This window comes from Eriocheir sinensis, chromosome 21, assembly GCF_024679095.1.
Source record: "Eriocheir sinensis breed Jianghai 21 chromosome 21, ASM2467909v1, whole genome shotgun sequence".
Taxonomy (NCBI): domain Eukaryota; kingdom Metazoa; phylum Arthropoda; class Malacostraca; order Decapoda; family Varunidae; genus Eriocheir; species Eriocheir sinensis.
In genome coordinates this window covers 12,682,506-12,702,226 of record NC_066529.1, presented here as the reverse complement: position 1 = coordinate 12,702,226, position 19,721 = coordinate 12,682,506, and the positions used below count along the sequence as shown (strand labels likewise).

The 19,721-nt window shown below is 44.7% G+C and overlaps 1 protein-coding gene across 9 annotated transcripts in view; it reads right to left on the bottom strand.

Annotated features, from left to right (window-relative positions):
- Positions 1-14,359: 14,359 nt before the first annotated feature.
- The window catches only part of LOC127001699 (galactoside alpha-(1,2)-fucosyltransferase 1-like), a 46,207-nt gene continuing 40,845 nt past the window's right edge, over positions 14,360-19,721 (bottom strand). For all 9 annotated transcript variants that reach the window (XM_050866742.1, XM_050866746.1, XM_050866741.1 and 6 more), the window contains 3 exons: positions 17,536-18,023; positions 15,501-15,586; positions 14,360-14,957 (listed from right to left, as the gene is read on the bottom strand). In XM_050866742.1, the coding sequence (XP_050722699.1) occupies positions 14,725-14,957; positions 15,501-15,586; positions 17,536-18,023 (807 nt within the window). In that variant the 3' untranslated portion in view covers positions 14,360-14,724. The remainder of the gene's footprint in view (positions 14,958-15,500; positions 15,587-17,535; positions 18,024-19,721) is intronic.

Sequence of the window (19,721 nt, the reverse complement as noted above, 5' to 3'; positions counted from 1 at the left end):
TCCCTCCCTCCCCTCATCTCTTCCACCCCCTTCCTCCTCCTCCTCCTCCTCCTCCCCCCCTTTTCAGCCTTGGCTTCAGCATAATTAATCGTACCCGTATTTCTTTATTTTTTTCTCTCTTTGCTACCGATTTATTCTGTGACGGTGATGTTTTTGGGTTGTTCGTTCTGTTTCTTGTAGACTATTCCTGTTTTTTTTTTTGTTTTTTTCATCTCCGCTTGTCTGTCTGTATGTTCACTAGCCTGTTTTTTTTTCTCGTTTTGTCTCTGTCACTTCTTGTTTTTTTTCTGTCTGCCTTTTTGTCTGCCTGGATAACTTTCAGTCTATCTCTCTTTCTATCTGTCAATTTATCTAACTATCTAACTACCTACTCATCTGTGTCTACATCTCTTTCTCTCTGCAAGTCACTATACACACAATAACTTTTATTTTCCCCTGAACGTCTTTAACACACGCACAGATCACCAAAATCAGTAAAACCAGAAGAAAAAAAATGCAAGACAGAGAAAAAAAGGTAACTTCTCTTCAAGAAAGAATAATTAAAAGATGTGAGTGGAACGTAAATACTGTAACAAAATGACGCAGGGAAGAGGTGCAAGAACGGAGGTAAAAGCGCCTCTTCGTATGCATGAGGTGACAAGAACGTGCAAGGAATGGCTGCCTTTTGGGGGCTGGGTGGATGTCCATTGCTGTTTGAACCAAGGCCATGCACACACACATACACACACACACACACACACACACACACACACACACACACACACACACACACACACACACACACACACACACAGAGACACACACACACACACACACAGTCATCGATGCAAATAACCACACGCTTTTATTTAGTTGCTGAATATCTAAAGTGTTATTTTTACTAGTGAGTTCAGGACTTTGTGTAAACATATCGACAACACTAAAGGCCACATTCTTAAACACTTCAGCGCCCAAGCAGACACATTTGACAAGACTTTCTTAGGAGCTGTGGGGATTTTCCGGGGTACTTTTATGATCCCTCTGGTAGTTTGGTCATTCTTTTGTGGTATGAACCAACAAAAACACTCATTAGAACGCGACTGATCTCCTCTTTGGCCTTTGGAAACAGCTGATGTGAGAGGCGGAAGCGTCTGAAAATACCGACGGACACGAGAAAAAACAAGCAGTCATTACAGACCCATCTTGGTGCGCCCTGTATTTACTCAACATTTGCATCCTCGATATAGGCACTCATTTTCATAAAGCCTAACGAACTGCTAAGATAGAGTAAAGGTAATTAGGTGTGTGTGTGTGTGTGTGTGTGTGTGTGTGTGTGTGTGTGTGTGTGTGTGTGTGTGTGTGTGTGTGTGTGTGTGTGTGTGTGTGTGTGTGTGTGTGTGTTTGTGTGTATGTGTGTGTGTGTGTGTGTGTGTGTGTTTTCACCGATTTGTAGTCACCTTCTTTTACATGAGTGAGTCAGGGTCATAAATCCTGGATCTGGAGGCCTTGGGTTTTCTCCCTGTGGCGGTACCAGATCACCATCCCGGGAGGCGGGACACAACCCCCGACTGACACCCGGTTCCCATTCACTGCTGGGTGGGCAGGGGCGCGGGTGTAAGGAGGCTGCCCATCCGTCTCCACTCCGCTCGGTATTCGAACTTGGGATACATCGCTTTTAAGTCGAGCGTGGGGCTTATGAAGTGCGTCTTTCGTAACACCAGAAAAGGTTTTGTTAAAGAAATAATACTTAATAGTGAGTCTAGTGAATGTCTTCGTGAGTAATTAAAAAAAAAAGTAAAGGAGTGTGGATGTGCTAGTGGCTACACTTGTTTTTTGTTATTCTTAGTAATTGTTGATGTTTATTATTATCAATTACGTTACCGTCATCATCATAATCATCATCGTCATCATCACCGTCACCATCAACAGGAAGAGAGCGAGTGATGCAACAGAGACGAGCTCGTGGAGGCAGGGAGGGTCAGGGAGGGGTGAGAAGGGGCGTGGAGGGGCAGGTGAGGTATGCGGCGGAGGAAAGAGAAAGGGAAACGGGCGAGATATTCAGGTGATGCAGGATGGGCGGAGATGAGAAGGAGGGGAAGGAGGAGCAGGGTCGACAGGTGGAGTAAATCCTGTTGTCCTCGTATCCTCCTCCTCCTCCTCCTCCTCCTCCTACTGGTCTTTGTCTCGTCCCAGTATCCTCTTCACTATCCCTTTTCATGATATTTTTTCGTACAGGATTTCCAGGTGGATGATGTTCCCAGATGTGTTTCGAAAATGAACAGGTGAAGAGAGCAGGACAGGTGACACAAGGAAGTGATTGGAGAGAGATAAACAAAAACAATAAGGCTCCAATCCGCAACGCGAAAGGAAGGTTATGCACGTTGCTATGGAGAATGAGACGCATTAAAGAAATAGTAACCAAAGGACGGAAGGATGTTGTAAAAAAAGTGATGGAGGAGTATATTGTATGTAAATAAAGGTGGTGAATTGCAATACGCGGTGGTTGCTGTGGTGAATGAAGACCTGCTTGGTGGATAGTTGTGTTGAAGAATGGTGGTTGATGGTGGTTGTTAGTGGCTGAGAGTGGTTAGGTGATGATGGGTAAGAGAGTAATAAAGTAGTTAGGAGGGTAGGTCTGGGTTCTTACTCTTGGGGAGGTATTTTACTGTGATCGATTGTGGTTGTTAGTGGCTGAGGGTGGTTAGCTGATGATGTGTAAGAGGGCGATAAAGAAGTTAGGAGGGTAGGTTTGGGTTTTCAGTCTTGGGAAAATATAGTTCATGTTGGTGTTGCTTATAATGGGGGAAGAAGAAGCCGTCATCGCGGTACTGGTGATGGTTTTGTTGGTGTTCATTGGTGGTGGAGGTGTTATTGCTCTTGTTGAAAGGGAAGGGGATGCAGATGGCTGTCGGGAAGGTGACGGAGATTCTCGTCTTAGCTGCCCAGTGTAGTTGCGGCGTCGATTCTTATAGTGGGTTAATGAATTATGTCTCAGAAAAAAAACACGATGAGGGTCTTGTAATCTGTTATTGATAAGATGATAAGTATTTTTTATAGATCTTCGGCTGAGTACAGCATCACGATTACTCATATCTCCTCAAACTAGGAAATGTGCCTGGCTACCTTTTTGCTTATTTATTTATTAATTTGCTCATTTATATACTTAGTTATATAGTTAGTGATTTATTCATTACGTGCATCGATTTTGGGAGCTCAAGGTGTATAAGATCGGGAGCAAACGAACACTTTGACGAATATTTTGCAAGCTTGTCTCACTTTTGCAAGCTTGTCTCCGAAACTGACCACTTTTCTGGCCACTCACTCTTTTCTCTGTTGTCGGAGCAGCACCTGGTGGGCATTTTTTGTTATTTTTTTTTTGTTGTCTTTTGCCCTTAAGGTGCCTCTCATGCTGTATAACAAAGAAGAGAAAAAACACTTGTAATTTGTGTAGATATATATACGTTTATCCTGTTCGCATTTGGAGTCTCGATCAACAGGTCAAGAGTGTTCGCCCCTTCCGCTGGTTTATAGTCTGTGGAGCGAGTCTACTTATACCTGGGTAAGGGGGGCCAGGGGGGTGGGGGTGAAGCCCGGGGAAGGCCAAGCTGCACTAACCCGGATGTCACAGACTTGGGTGGACGCAACTCATTCCAGCATTTTTTTTATTACATTTTTATTATTCTGTTTGATTTTACCACTCATACTAACACTGATATTTTTGTGATTATAATATCAAGTAACACTAACGCGATATCAATTTCACTTACGAGACTCCCACCACAAAGTCATACAGAGGCCTACGCAGCAGAGAGAGAGAGAGAGAGAGAGAGAGAGAGAGAGAGCGAGAGCGAGAGAGAGAGAGAGAGAGAGAGATAATCACCTTAAAAAAAAAGACATTGGATCATTACGCTATTTTAACCTCTACAGCATGTCAAGGTGAGACAATAACAGTTTGTGTGTGTGTGTGTGTGTGTGTGTGTGTGTGTGTGTGTGTGTGTGTGTGTGATGGCATGTCTCCCTACCGTTCGTTATCGAGGTTTTCCTGTAGTGCAATATGACGAGCGGAACCTTATAGCGCATTGTCGTCGCCGCCTCGCAGGAAGGGAAGCAGTAACGCGACGCTGCGGTTAATGAGATAAAGCAGTACCGGCGGAGACCTTGAGATCGCCGCCTCCTGCTCCGCGCACCTGTCTCCCCGCACGGTACCTTTGTCTCACCCGCTATCCCCCATCTCCATTTGCATTGTCCCTATCTGTTATTCTAATGATGGGCAATTTATATTATGCACGGAAGTGATAACGAATGGACAGCCAAAGCAACAGTAGTAGCCCAGAAATTGTTGAAGTCAGGATGGCCAGAGCAAGGTGGAGAAAAAGAGAGAGAGATAATTATAGTGGGCAGGATGAAGTACAACAACATCAGACAGACAAATGGAAAACGATGGGAACGTCTTTACAATATGCTGTGGATCATTAATTACTGATGATGATGGTGATGATGGTGGATATTTCTACATTTATCAATCCTAAATATTTGCTTCTAGGTGCCGTACAGTCTCCCAAGAAAATAATCGAACCCCGGACCTCAAAGTAACATGAATACGGACTGAACCATACGCCATTTACAGTTTCCATCATTCATTTCCTACAGGGCGCGTATACTCAGACGCTTTCGGCTCTCACAACAAATATTTTCAAAGGCCATAAAGGAGATCAATCTGGTCTTCATATTTATGGTGCAGAAGAATTGTCAAACTACGATTAAGGCCATGAAACTACCCATGGAAATACACACAACCTCTACGAAAGCCTTATTAATTAAACGTAGGTGTGTAAGCCCGGAAATGTTTGAGAATATGGGCACTGTTTACTCTCACTCTATATTCTGCCGTTCATAAGGTGACTGATTAATTGGTAACGGGATGGGGGGGGGGAGTGGTGGATGAGCAATTGTATACGTCCCTCGTGTTTCCTTTGTCATCCGTCTCCATTCCTATCGCTTCCATCTCCGTCACCTTCAAGATTTTTTTCCTCCTCTTTCATCCTCATTCCAGCACCGATTACCTCACTCTGCCCTATCCAAGCCAGTCACCCCCACATCACCCCGTTCACCCCTCCCATGCCTCCGTCACCCCTTTCCATGACCTTCGTCCCCATATCCCCATACCACCGTCTTCTTAACTACTTCCGTGATCTCCCTTCTTCACCCTCCTCGGTCCTGGTTCTCCGTCACTCAACGTCGCCTACTTCGTCACCCCGCGTTGCCCGGTCCATATACCAAACCACTGCTCCACACACACACACACACACACACACACACAGACACACACACACACACCATCAACTGTGCTTCCGCCGCCGGAGCCGCCGCACGCGCTGCCGAAGAGCGCAAGCGTCACCGCTACGCGGCCCTCGCCCAGCGATATGACTTCGTGCCTCTCGCCGTGGAGACTAGCGACGTGCTGGGACCTGCCTTTGGAGACTTGCTGCAGGACATCGGCAGGCGCATCAGCCAGCGCAGTGGGGAGCCCCGTGAGACGGCATGGCTGAATAAGCGCGTCAGCATCGCAGTGGCACGCGGCAACGCAGCAGCGATGTGTGGGCCTCCGGACTGTAGCCCACACCCTTAGCGGAAGCCCGCATACGCCTACACACGCACACATGCACGCACGTACGCGCACGCACGTACACGCACGCGCACGCACACACAGACACACGAACACACGCAGACATTTTCCTTCCTTAGAGGTGCACGTCACAGCAGCCTGCGGAAAGGTCGGGGCAGCTGCCATCACACCCTGTGATGCCAACGAAATAAATATTGGTGGAGACATCACACACACACACACACACACACACACACACACACACACACACACACACACACACACACACCAAAAAAAAAAAAAGCTATCCATAGACACACAATCATCATTTTACAACAAAGTCCTTCACATCTTGCACATTCTTCACATCAGACGCCACCTTACGCTACCACCAGCACCTCCATCCCTCCCCCCCTCCCCCCTCAACTCCACCTGAACCCCCCCCCCCCCCTGTCACCTCCACCACCTCAATACCGCAAAAACTAGATCATCTTCACCCACAAGGGAATCAAGAAGGAAGTGATCGAGGCCAAAAAAAGAAGAAAAAGAAGAAAAAGGTTGCAGAGCGGGTGAATCCGGGATGAAGACAATGAGGAGGAGGAGCAGGAGGAAAAAGAGGAAGAGGAGGAGGAAGAACTGGAGGAAAAAGAGGAAGATGAAGAGGAGGAAGAGGAGGAGGAAAAAGAAGAGGTGGAACAGGAGGAGGAGGAGGAGCAGCAGGTGAAAAAGAAGAAAAAGAAGAAGAAGAGATAAAGAGGCGAAAGAGGAGGAGGAGGAGGAAGAAGAAGAAGAAGAAAAGGTATAAATAAGAAGAAAAGAAAAAAACGAAGGGAAGAAAAAAAAGAACAACAGCAACAAAAAAAAAAACAGCAGCAGCAACAACAGCAACAACAACAATAACAAAAACAACAACAGAAAGCAGCAGGGAGGGGGAGGGAGAAGAGGAGGAGGAGGAATAGAAGCAGCTGGCAGTCGTTTGAAGGCAAGGCTGTGGTTGTGGTGATGATTGTGGCTGGTGATGTGGTCGTTGTGGTGGTTGTGGTGTAGATGGTGGTGGTTGTTGTAGTCTCCCCTGTGAAGATAGCGGTATTGACCTCCTCACACTAGGTCAAAAATTACGTATCAATGTTTTTTTTCTGCTTGGTAATTGGGTGGTACAGGTGTGTTTGTTGTTGGTGTTGTTGAGGTGTTATGGTAGTAATAGTAGTAGTAGTAGCAGTAGCAGTAGTAGTAGTAGTAGTAGTAGTAGTAATGTTGAGTCGAGGCGCTGCGGGTCAGGTCACGTCCATCTGCTTCGAACCTTGAGTGACACGACGAAGCTTTCACAACTATGCATCCTCACCTCGATGGAAAGAGATGGAAAACAGGAATACTCGACGAACAGTTATCTCTTTTTAGGTCCGCCAGGAAAGGAGGAACGGCTCTTGAGATGGGAGGAGGAGAGGGGAGGTAAGGCAGGGTGGAGGGCAGAGCAAGGGCCGATCTGGTGGTATTCTGACCCTCCCTTTCCTTCAGTTCGTATCCCTTTCCTCCTTCCATCCTTCCCGTGCACGCAGCCTGGACCTGTCGTGCACAGCCTTAGGCAAGAATGGGAAAAAATACGAAACTCACAATGACTTTTTTTTTGTAGGTGTGGAGGGACGGAGCACGGAAGAGGAGGAGGAAGTAAGAGGTACATAGGTGTTTTAAGGTGCGCAGTCCATTTCTTCATCTCCTTTCTTACCTGTTCAGCCCGTAATCTTAAACGCATCGCCACCTCGGTTCGCCTGTTGGAAAAGCCTCTCGTTGAAATTCCTGAGGTTTCCGTGGACTGTTTTGTGATCCCAGTGATAGTTTGACACGGCTTATGCATCCTGAACAGGAAAATACTCCATGAAAGTATAATCTTCTCTGTGACCATTAAAAATAGTCGTAATGGGGGATCGATACGTTTACTGATATGGGCTTTAGTCTCTTCGGGAGGAACCTCAAGCCACATTCAATCATTGACCGCGTGTAGGTAATGTCTCTTTTTAGTTCAGCTCCATTGCTACCACGCGGGTCACCTGGCATGAAGGGGAGGATGTGGGGCTGGTGTGTATGTGTGTGTGTGTGTGTGTGTGTGGGAGGGGGGGGGGGTGCATGTGGCCTTGGCGGGGTGTTTGGGGGGGGGGGGTAGGGGTTGGGGGATGGTCACCGCGACTCAGTTGGGGTAAGAATTTATCGTAAGGTGATATTAATGAGGTTCTGGTAGTAAGAAACGCAAGTAAGACACGTAGTAATGGGTTTAATTGTGTAAATTCAGATTCAGCAAGGCCATAGGCAAGAATTGGTTTACTAATAAAGTGGTGGATGAGTGGAACAGGCTTGGCAGTCATGTTGTGAGTGCTAATATGATAGATACATTCAAGAAAATGTTAGATACGTTCACGGGTCCCGGGGCTAAGTGGGATTAGGTTTACAGGAGCTTCCTCGTGTAGTCCTACCATCCTCTTGCAAACTGCTTGTGTTCTTATGTTCTTCTTATGTCTCTTCCCCACTTACTACCTCCCTTCTATCTTGCCCATTGAAGGTCACTCCTAGCATTTACGATATCCTCCACCTCCTCCTCCTCCTCCTCCTCCTCCTCGTCTTCCATTCAGTTTCACGTGATCGGGCAATGTTTCTCCGCTGGTCAGAGGGTAGTGCAGTGTGTGTGTGTGTGTGTGTGTGTGTGTGTGTGTGTGTGTGTGTGTGTGTGTGTGTGTGTGTATATATATATATATATATATATATATATATATATATATATATATATATATATATATATATATATATATATACATATATATATATATATATATATACATATATATATATAATTTATTTATTTATTTTTTACGTCTCAGCCTATTGCGCCGGTAGGCTTGCTTGAGGGGCCTGGATGGTATTCGGCCCCAGCCCGTCATGGCGCAGGCAAGTGTTTATAGTGGCGCAATATTCTCTTGGCTCATGCTGCGCCCCGGAACTCGTTTTTGATTCTTGGACGGTTTCCTCTAGAGTCCGGGTTGATGGGTGGTCTTCAGGACAGCATGTGGGTAGTTTCAAGCCACCCGGCGGTGACTGAAAAATCCCAGGTGGTAGCGTGGGGAATCGAACTCGCGTCGTCCATCACGTGGTGAATGTGGGCGTGTGTGTGATAATAATAATAATAATAATAATAAGTAGACATTGGACACTCTAACGAGTGCAAACCGCCCGCTGCCACCACCCTCTGGTCGGAGTGCTCAAAATGTGAAAATATGCAATGAAGTCTTGGGCGAGGTCCTGCCCTGCTTCACCTCTCAAAACTCGTGCGAATGGAAGGATTGCTTTATTTTTTTACCTCGGTGACCTTGATATTTGATCTTTGACCTTGAAAATCGAAATTGTCCTGTGTGGGGCCATTAGTAGTCCACCTATAAAGTTTCAACATCCTATGGTTCAGAAGTTATCGCGTTACAGAAGAAAAAAAAACAATTTACACAGCTGAAAACAATACCTTCCGCAATTTTTTTTTTTTTTTTTTTTTTTTTTTGCGGGCGGTAATAATCAACGGTTTATTGAGGATAAAAATTCAGCCTTGCGCCTGAGAGAGAGAGAGAGAGAGAGAGAGAGAGAGAGAGAGAGAGAGAGAGAGAGAGAGAGAGAGAGAGAGAGAGAGAGAGAGAGAGAGAGAGAGAGAAAGAAAGAAAGAAAGAAAGAAAGAAAGAAAGAAAGAAAGAGCGAGCAAGAGAGAGAGAGAGAGAGAAGGGGGGAGGGTTGCTGGCTGTTTAGTCGCGGTGGCTGTAAACCATGTGGATCTTTAGGGCGTTGTTTTAATTTTTAAGGAGGAAATGCCGGGGTGAGGAATATATCACTGTTGATGGATGTGCCGTGCATGATCAGTGCAAAAAATCAAAACAAATAAACGACAGTAAGAGGCCCAGTCAGCTCGCATACAGCACCTCTTTTGTACCACATCACCTCACATCCTCCTCGTCCATAAAGTCATCCATCTTTCCCTTTCTTTCGTACATGCACTCACTACGTTGCTATTAAGTATATTCAAGTCATCCACTTTCCCATTTCTGATTCTCTTTCCATCGTTATTCCAGATTAGATTTCACTTGAAGCCATTGATATCTTCCTTGAATTTCTCCATTGATATTAAGCCTTGCCTCTGGGTGTCCTTGTATTGTGTAGGGGCACGTAGTGGAGTGTAGGGATGGCATGCGATGTTTAGTGGATGTAGTCATGGGTCTCAGGTCGGTATTCTCAAACGCTTCCGCCTCTCACATAAACTATTTCCAAAGGCCAAAAAACAGATTAACCAGGTTGTCATTAGTGTTTCTTAGGTTCATGGTACAGTAAAAGAGTCAAACTACCAACAGGGTCATCAAATTATGTATGGCAATGGCCGAAGCCCCCACGAAAGCCTTATGAAATATTTGTGCTTGGGCGCTGAAGTGTTTCAGAATACAACCTTCAGTGTAGAAGGGTCTGGGGGGTACACGTGGACTCAGGGTGACTTTGTGTGTCGGGTGGCGGGGTGACAAGGTGAGAGCGGCAGGGAAGAGAGCAGACACGTCCTACTTTCGTCATGTAGTGGCAGACCTTAGCCTCCTCTCACCCTCGTGTCACCCTCGCAGCTCGTACCGATAACACCACCATCACCACCAGCAACAACACCAACACTAACACCACCACCAGCAACAACAATAGCATCAATATTAACACCACCACCAACAACAACAACAACAATAGCACCAACACTAATACCACTATCAACAACGTTCACCACAAACAATAACGACACCACCACCACCAAAAAACAACAACACCATCAACAACAACAAAAGCTACAACTGAAACAAAACAAGAGTCTTTATAAAATCAGTAACGACATCACCCTCAGCAATAACATAACATCGTCTCCCAGGCTCTATTATATTATGCCTCTTTATACAGCCGACTGAACTTCTGTGATTCTAAATATATCACTTGTTTACTTATTCATCAGCTGTAGTGCTCAGTTACCACGCCCCTAATATAGAGCACAGTCCTGATATTTTTTAGGCCTTTATTATCCACACTGACTGACTCATCCGTGCACACTTAGATGAACCTTCTGCCGTATTAAGTCATAAAGGACAGGTGCGGATAGGGTGAGGGTAGTATACGGATCAAAGACAGACCAAGGGTTGGTGGTTATAGAATCAGAGCGAAAGCAATATATTGATATTGACCAAATATCCTACCTGGATGTGAGGTTCCCCCATCTGCCACCACCTGTACTGTAATCAAGTCTGTTTACCTTGCTCGCGTAGCCCGTGTGTGGTGCCCCGAGGGCTGCGACACCACTCGCTCCAGTGTCATCATCTTCTCCGGCAATATTTTCCGATGACAACAGCGGTATCGACCGCTAAAACACAACACGGACTCCAAGACATGATTGTCCCCACACACACTGTTCATTTACCAACCTATACACAATTGCAATTGCCCATTAACGCACCCGCTTATCTCTCTAAGCCAAAACACAATCAACCGCGGCCAAAACACTATCAACCGCGGCCAAAACACGATCAACCGCGGAACAAAATGTTATGAAAACAAAGCTGCGTCACCGCGTGACAGCTACACTAAGGATTAAAATCGACCTTATTACACATGTCGGTTAGGTAGATTATTGTATGAGCTTGGTGTGAGTTTGATGTATGACTCACACGCCTGACGTATTACCCTCGTGATGTCTGTATGTATGTCATGCCTATATAAGAAGCATTTATTCAGGCTAGGGATCAGATCAACCAGCACTCTGTTCGTTGCTGTACACTCAGTTGTCCTTCCCTAGACAACATGGGTAGAACATTCATCTTTGCTACTGTGAGTATGGAGTAATGTGGTACCATAGAGGAAAGCGTATCTAACATATCTATTGTGTTCTATTATCTTAGTTTTACTTAGGATTATATTTCTATGATACTTTATTGTGCGAGTTTTTACTCAATATTATACCAGTGCTAACGTCAGTAACCAATGGTGAAAGAAAACCTGAAGACTCATTGAGTCTCGTAAGCCAGTCGCTGGTTTAAACAATATTTTTACCCTTTGTAATATTAAGTAGTATTAAGGTAGAATAAAATACATATAAGAAAGGCGACACCGTTTCATCACCCCATTTACGAACTCCTTTAAATACTCCTAAAGTACCAGAATTTTAAGTCAAGTGTCACTAATGCAAACAGTGTGTCGTCTACCTTGTGTGCCCGGATTACGGGTTACGACACGTGTTCCTTTAAAAATGTCGGTCAGGAGTCAGCAAAGGGGTTCGAGTGCACTGCTTGGAGAGGTGACCAAGTAAGATCAAGTAATTTTCGAGGTAAAGGTCAAAGGTCAAGGTCAAGGCCATGCAAGGTGCATCATATGGAAGCATTTGTTTCGAAATTTTATGAAATTCTATTTTTGGGGAAACTTTGACCTTGGGCGAAATCTTTGAGGTCAAGGTCAAAGGTCAAGGTCAAGGATATGCAAGGTGCGTATTTCCATGAGCTTAAATATGAACCAAGTCTGAAGTCTCTACGATGAAGAGAACCGAAGTTATGGCCGATCTGACGTTTTGTGCGACCTTGACCTTGACCTTTGACATAAAAAAATAATGGGTTCTATTCTGGAAGGACACGCATCATATGGAAGCATTTGTTTCGAAATTTGATGAAATTCTCTTTTTTTTTTAACTCTGACCTTAGGCGAATTTTTCGAGGTCAAGGTCAAGGTCAAGGCCATGCAAGGTGCGTCTTTCCATGAGCTAAAATATGAACCAAGTCTGAAGTCTATGATGACGAGAACCGAAGTTATGGTCAGTCTGACGTTTTGTGCGACCTTGACCTTGACCTTTGACCATTGACATCATAAATTTAATGGGTTCTATTCTGGATGGACACGAAGCTTCCCTGAAAAATTGGTTGAGATATCCACAAAATTGTGCACAGGAGACTGTTAACGAACAAACAAACAAATAAACATACTGACCGGACCGAAAATATAACCTCCTCCAACTTCGTTGGCGGAGGTAATAAATGACCACAGCTCCGGTGCTGATTCCCACAGTAGGGAAGAAACGCTGAAAAGAGGGTTAGAACTTCAGGTTATCTCAGGTGAAATTCTAGTTTAGTTTAAAAAGAGGCAAGTACTGCTGATGTGGCGCAACACGAGAGAAAAAAATGGTTAGGCTTGAGAGAGGTGAGAGCGACGCAATTTTGCCAAGGCTGTCTCCATGCCACCCGCTTCAAATTCATGAACAAACGAGAACTTGAGTCGTAAAAAGCATGTGTATAACAATCTATAACTGAGACAACTTTTGAAGTTAATAAAAACGCACATGAGGTAGTATATTAATAAACTCCTTAAAATGTTAAAAAAAAAATCCGCAAAATAGAATATCGCCAGCTTATCATCAAGTACAAGAAAAGAATAAGATATATTCAGGTAATAAGCTCTCGCGCTGCCAGGGTACACAAAGTGGCATATTGCATCACCGTGAAAGTAAGTGTCAAAGTAACAGGATAAGAGACATCCCGCGAAGATGAGACGAAAGATGAGCTGTATCGTGAAGAGGAGTCTGAGAGGACGGGGCTGCAAGAACAGGAAAAAGGAAACGAGAAAGGCTAAAGGGATCAGGGCACACGAGAAGTCACCAAAAATAAATTTAATCGGAGGAAAGCGGGAAAAGCTGGGACGTGTTATAAAGACGCTTGGAAACTGAAAGCAAGAGAGACCCAGGACAAGACACACACACACACAAAAAAAAAAATAGGGCTGGAGTAAGGGCCGGGGATTCACCGTGAGGGAGAGCGAGGAGGAAGAGTCTTGGGTAGCGGTCGTGAAGGCTAACCAGTCACTCGAGTCCTCTCCGCCGCCACACAAGCGCCCGCTTCCGTCCACCTTGCCACCCGTGTGTCCCTTAGCCAATTACCCACGTCCACCAACGCCCAAATATCCACCAAAGTCCACCTTACCACCCACATCCCCTCCACACACATCCTACACCGCCTGGGACTCGAACCCTGGCATATGAGACAGGAGGCTGACACAATCGTCGAGCCGATAAATACCCCAATTTGGAGTCTTTATCCACGTCTCGGGTCATTGCATACATAATCCTAATTCCCACTTCATAGTTTTGCTTGCCCTCTTTTGCACATTTGTATGTTTCTTTTCTTTCCGTTGTTGATTCTCATCTTGATATCCATATCCATCATTTTCCAGTAAAAAAAAAATCCTCCTCTTTGTCTCGTTTTTTTTTTTCCTGTAATTCTTTCCTAAGCTTTCTTTCATATTTGTTTAAGTTCGTCCTTATCTTTATATTTTGTACTCCTGTTCCCGGTTTATGTGCCAGAAGGAGGCGAGGCACTTTGACCATTGACACTGTCAACAATGTTTTATACCATGATGTGAAGGTAAATCAACCCACCACAGCAATAACACTCGAAAAGAAGCACCCAAACTTAATTAAAGTCTCTCAGTATCTTCAGAGCACTGCCGCCTCCCAGGGTCGTAAGCAACCCGCAACTGATGCTCCTAAACCACAGGCTGCCGAGTTCCTGTGCTACGTTAGTGGCTGATCTTGAAACTACATAAACATCTGCCACCATTACTACCAGAAACAATGTAAAGTTTCTGTGTTGTGTTTATCATGACCCGTCAGTTTACTTTTCCTCGGACCGCAGACATGTTGCCTAGGATATCTCCTTAGAAGATACAGGCTGGTAAAGGACTCCCACAATATTAGTGGTATACAGTTTATGCAATTTTATTATACTTTTTTTCCCTTCATTTTTGCATTCCTATGCATGTATCAAGAGTAACAATGATTCACTTGTGCTACTACGTAGGTGTATGTACGTGTAGCCTGGCACTACTTACTCTCTAGTTTGGGAACCATGATCGATGCCAGACACATACATTATTTAAGGCTGTGTATGATTCATTCATTGTGAGTGGCAACACACTCATCTATGGTTCATGGCGTAGAATTGGCAGCAGCAACTTTGCATGCCACACGTCCTCGTGCCTATTTTCCTTTTCTTGATGTTATTGACCTAATTTGTCTCTCCTGCCGCCATATTTTCTACACTATTAACTCCGAGCCACCAAAGACACTACACCAGTTTTACATGAGAGTTGTCAATCTCATATGTCTTGTCCCTAGATATAAAATGGAAGTAAGGTGATCGCACACAGTCAACGATCTTGTACCGTCTGTTGTGGCCGATGGGGTGTGTGATGTGCCCGGGACCCAACAAGGCTGCAGTAAAGCTGAAGGTGCCGTAACTGGTGACGTGGTGGTCTCCAAGGCTGATTGTAGCCATATCTACGGCCGCGGTTGCTCCATCTGGGAAACAGATACAGGCACTTGCAGTTACTACACACACACACACACACACACACACACACACACACACACATTGACAAATATAATCATCAATCTCCAAAGTAATGGAAGATTTCAGAACTAAAATTTATGAAACCATGCATTAGAAATGGGTGAATTGGTCACGGTTGAAGAGTTCCTTGACATGGATAAGAAAGATCGAAGCTTTGTAAGGGATCTTTAAGAAAGGGAGGGGATGTGTTTAGAATTTCAGATATTGGTGAGGGCATTGAGGATGGTTTAATAGATTAACTTAGCTATAGTGAAAGCAGATTGGCGAGACCTTTTTTGCGTTGGCTCCCGCGGGTCCTTTCCTCCCCGCCGTTCTGCTACACAGTCCCAACACCTATCCATTCCTCTCATCTGTTAGCTATAGGTAACACATGAGAGGAACAGCTAGGTAGTGAGACTGTGTGATAGAGCGGCGGGGAGGAAAGGATCCGCGGGGCAACGCAAAAACGATCTCGCCAATCTGCTTTCACTATTATTACCTGAGTTACTCACCCATGACCACCACGTCCTTTGTCGCCAGATTTTTCCTGCACCACGCCAGGTCGTCACTCAGCACAAGGAACACTGGCCCTTTCAACCTGTCAGTGGCAAATTACTGATAATTTATATACTTTTCATAATACGTATCGTTTGGAACGAAAAAAATTAGCAGTTTTTATTTCATAGTCGACTTTTTTTTTCTTTTCAGTTTACATTCATATATATGTTTTCTGCTAACCTGCAAACATCACGGGAAACCATCGGGAATAATGTAAAGCGCAAAACAAGTGTAAAAATAGCCATGAAATTCCTGAGAATTCGCGCGGCCCCGAGAGTGAGTAGCCCAATGCGACTAAACATAAACACGGGGAGAGAGATGTGGGGCGAAGTTCCCCCCCTGTCTTAACAGGAAGTTCATATATATTCACCTGTTTTAGTCTCCTACGGGGGTGTCTAGGGGGACGAAGCCCCTCTGTAAATAAAGGCCAATTTGATTTTAGCTGTGGTGAGCCGCGAGTTTGGCTGCCGCGGAGTACTACATAATGGACATGTTTAATTTTAAATTCTGTTTGTATGGAAAAAAATAGGCCTAAAATTCAGCTATGGTAATATTTTTTTATTCATGTAAAATAATATATGTGGTATAATATATGGATTAAAGTTGAGGAAAAATCACGTGAATTGGAAACGGGTGCTGATTGGTCATAACGTCACGTCAGGAGGCCGCCAACTTAATATTCCTCCGAGATTTCTGTTGTGGTGTATGTTTCTAGTGGCAAGCAATGCCTGGAGACGTAAACCGCAGTCGTTGGTGCTTTGTGCCAATGTGCAAGAGTACGGACAAAAGTACTCTGCGGAAGATATTTCTGTCTGTGCCAGTGAATCCTGCAGTAAGGAAAAATTGGTGGCTGGCTGTTCGACGACAGCTCCCAGTGCGCCAGTTAGGTTCCAGCAGTCTGCCCTGGTCCATGTTAGGTCTGCATTCGTTTTCTTCTTATTCATCTTCAGGCGTTGATTCTCTCTCTCTGACGTTACTGAGCCATTGTTTTCTCTTGGTTAGGCTAGGTAAGTTTCCCTCATACTAATATAAATTCAACCCTGATTATTCTTTTTAGTTCCCCCTCGGACTAACTTTTAATCGCGAACTCAACTATTCTCTCCACCTCAGTACTGTCTCGTCCTATGATAATGAAATATTTGGCTACAACGTCTTCTTATTCACCTCTCTCTCTCTCTCTCTCTCTCTCTCTCTCTCTCTCTCTCTCTCTCTCTCTCTCTCAATAAACATATATACTTTCCAATATGTTTATACATACACCCTCTGAGAACCTATAGCCCATTATTCAAAGAGAAGTTTTGAGGTACTCTGCAGAGCAGAGGCGAATCGGTTGATTTCACTCCCATTTTAATAATTTAACATATTTCCAAAACTCTTAAGGTGTTCAGTAAGCAACTATAACATACCCTGTTGTGTGCAGTTTGGAGTTGTAGTGGCCATAGCTGATAAAAAAAAAAATATGGTAAATACTGGTATTGTCGTCTCCTGTACTCCGCTACAGCCTGATGACGTCACGAGCTAATGGTGGCTTCTCCCCGTGAGATGAGAAGAATTTGAGATATATCTCAAATATCCAGTCAACTAGCGATTTATAGGACGTAATATGTGCACTACGTTATCATTGGTAAGTGGCACAATGCATATCTAGGCTCTTCCCAGAACCGGAAACACGTCCATTTTCATGGGATACACCGACCGCGGCGGAACGGGCTCCCACGTACATTTCATGGCTATTTTCACAGTTGTGATCTTCACTCTTTTCTATGATTTTCAGGGAGGTTTGAAGGTTAGTAGAATACATATAGAACAACAGAAGAGCAGTGGTTAAGTAGGAAACGAGACATTAGCGCGATGACAAAACGAACGACTGCGGAGCTCTCGCGTGTAGGTGTGTGTGTTTGAAGCTAAGCTTTAAACCATTTGTGATTACTTATTTTTTCATCGAAAAAAAAGTGCAATGCAAATACTGAATATTACCTCACGTCTCACCTTTTCTTGTAGAAGTCAAAGGCTCTTTTGAAGTAAACTTCGTCTAGCTGCGTCATGTTATATTGCATTTTGATGTAGTCAGTGTAGTCCGATCGCCGAAAATGCACAGTGACGATAGGAAAGTCCCTTCGGTAATACGTAGCGTTGTATGGTTTGATGGCCTTGTCAATGTTTCCAATAGCCTTGGAGATTACCTCGTCTTTGAACCTGAGAATGGAACGCACCAGGTCCCGATGGTCCATGAGGAGGTCTCGAGGTGCGGGGTAGTCGAACAGGTAGTAGGACTGGTTGAGGAGCGGCGTCGTTATCAAGTTTTTGTCCGTGACTCTGAGTCTAGCCTCCTTTGCGGCCGTGTAAAGCTTCATGAGCATAGCTTCGTACGTGAGATTGGTAGTGCTGCTCGGGAAACAGCCGGATTCGTGTGTTGGCAAGAAGATGTCCTTCATTACGCGCTGTAAGTTGCTCCGCATAGATTTTCTAATGGCCACCTGCAAGCATCAAACATAGATTTACTGACTGAAATATAAAAAGGCTGATAGTGTGTGTGTGTGTGTGTGTGTGTGTGTGTGTGTGTGTCTGTGTGTGTGTGTGTGTGTGTGTGTGTGTGTGTGTGTGTGTGTGTGTGTGTGTGTGTGTGTGTGTGTCTTTTTTTTTTTTACAGCAAAGGAGGCAGTTCAAGGGCATAAAAAAAGGAGACAAATATTAAAAAAAAGCCCGCTAGTCACTGCTCCTAAAAAGAGTTAGACGAGTGGCCGAAAGATAGGTCAATTTCGGGAGGAGAGGTGTCCTCATACCCTCCTCTTGAAAGAGTTCAAGTCGTAGGCAGGAGGAAATACAGATGAAGGAAGATTTTTCCAGAGTTTACCAGCGTGAGGGATGAAAGAGTGAAGATGCTGGCCAACTCCTGCGTAAGGGATTTGGACAGTAAAGGGATGAGCTTGAGTAGAAAGTCGTATGTGGCGAGGCCAGGGGAAGGGGGGGAGGCATGCAGTTAGCAAGTTCAGAAGAGCAGTGAGCATGAAAATATCGATAGAAGATCGAAAGAGAGGCAACATGGCGGCGAAATATAAGAGGTAGAAGACTATCAGTAATAGGAGGAGAGCTGATGAGACGAAGAACCTTAGACTCCACTCTGTCCAAGAGAGCTGTGTGAGTGAAGTCCCCCCACACGTGAAATGCATACTCCATACGAGGGCGGACAAGGCCCCTGTAAATGGATAGTAGCTATGCGGGGGAAAAGAACTTGCGGAAACGGTACAGAACGCCCAACCTCGAGGAAGCTGATTTAGTAAGAGAAGAGATATGAAGTTTCCAGTTAAGATTTTGAGTTAAGGATAAACCGACGATGTTTAGTGTTGAATAAGGTGATAGCTGAATGTTGTCAAAGAATAGGGGATAGTTGTTTGGAAGATTGTGTCGAGTGGATTTGAAGAAACTGTATTTTTGAGGCGTTGAAGGAAACCAGGTTCTTCTTGCCCCAATCGGAAATAATAGTAAGGTCTGAGGCTAAGCGTTCTGCTGCCTCCAGCCTGGAATCGTTTAGTTCCTGTTGGGTGGGTCTTCTATTAAAAGACCTTGAGTAATGCAGAGTTGAGTCAGCGGCGTAAGATTACATAGGACAGTTCGTTTTGGAAAGAAGATCATCAATGAACAACAGAAAGAGAGTGGGAGATAGGACAGAACCCTGCGGAACATCACTATTAATGGGTTTAGGAGAAGAACAGTGACCGTCTACCACAGCAGAAATAGAACGGTCAAAGAGGAAACTTGAAATAAAGGTACAGAGAGAAGGATAGAAACCGTAGGAGGGTGTTTGGAAAGCAAAGATTTGTGCCAGACCCTATCAAAGGTTTTGATATGTCCAGCGCAATGGCAAAGGTTTCACCGAAACGGCTAAGAGAGGATGACCAAGAGTCAGTTAGGAAGGCAAGGAGATCACCGGTAGAACGCCCCTTGCGGAACCCATACTGGCGATCAGATAGATCAGAAGTGGAAAGGTGCTTTTGAATCTTCCGGTTAATGATTGATTCAAAAGCTTTAGATACACAAAAAAGCAAAGCTATAGGACGGTAGTTTTAGGGATTGGAACGGTCACCCTTCTTAGGATCAAGCTGTATGAAGGCATATTTCCAGCAGGAAGGAAAGGTAGATGTTGACAGGCAGAGGCGAAAAGGTTTGACCATGCA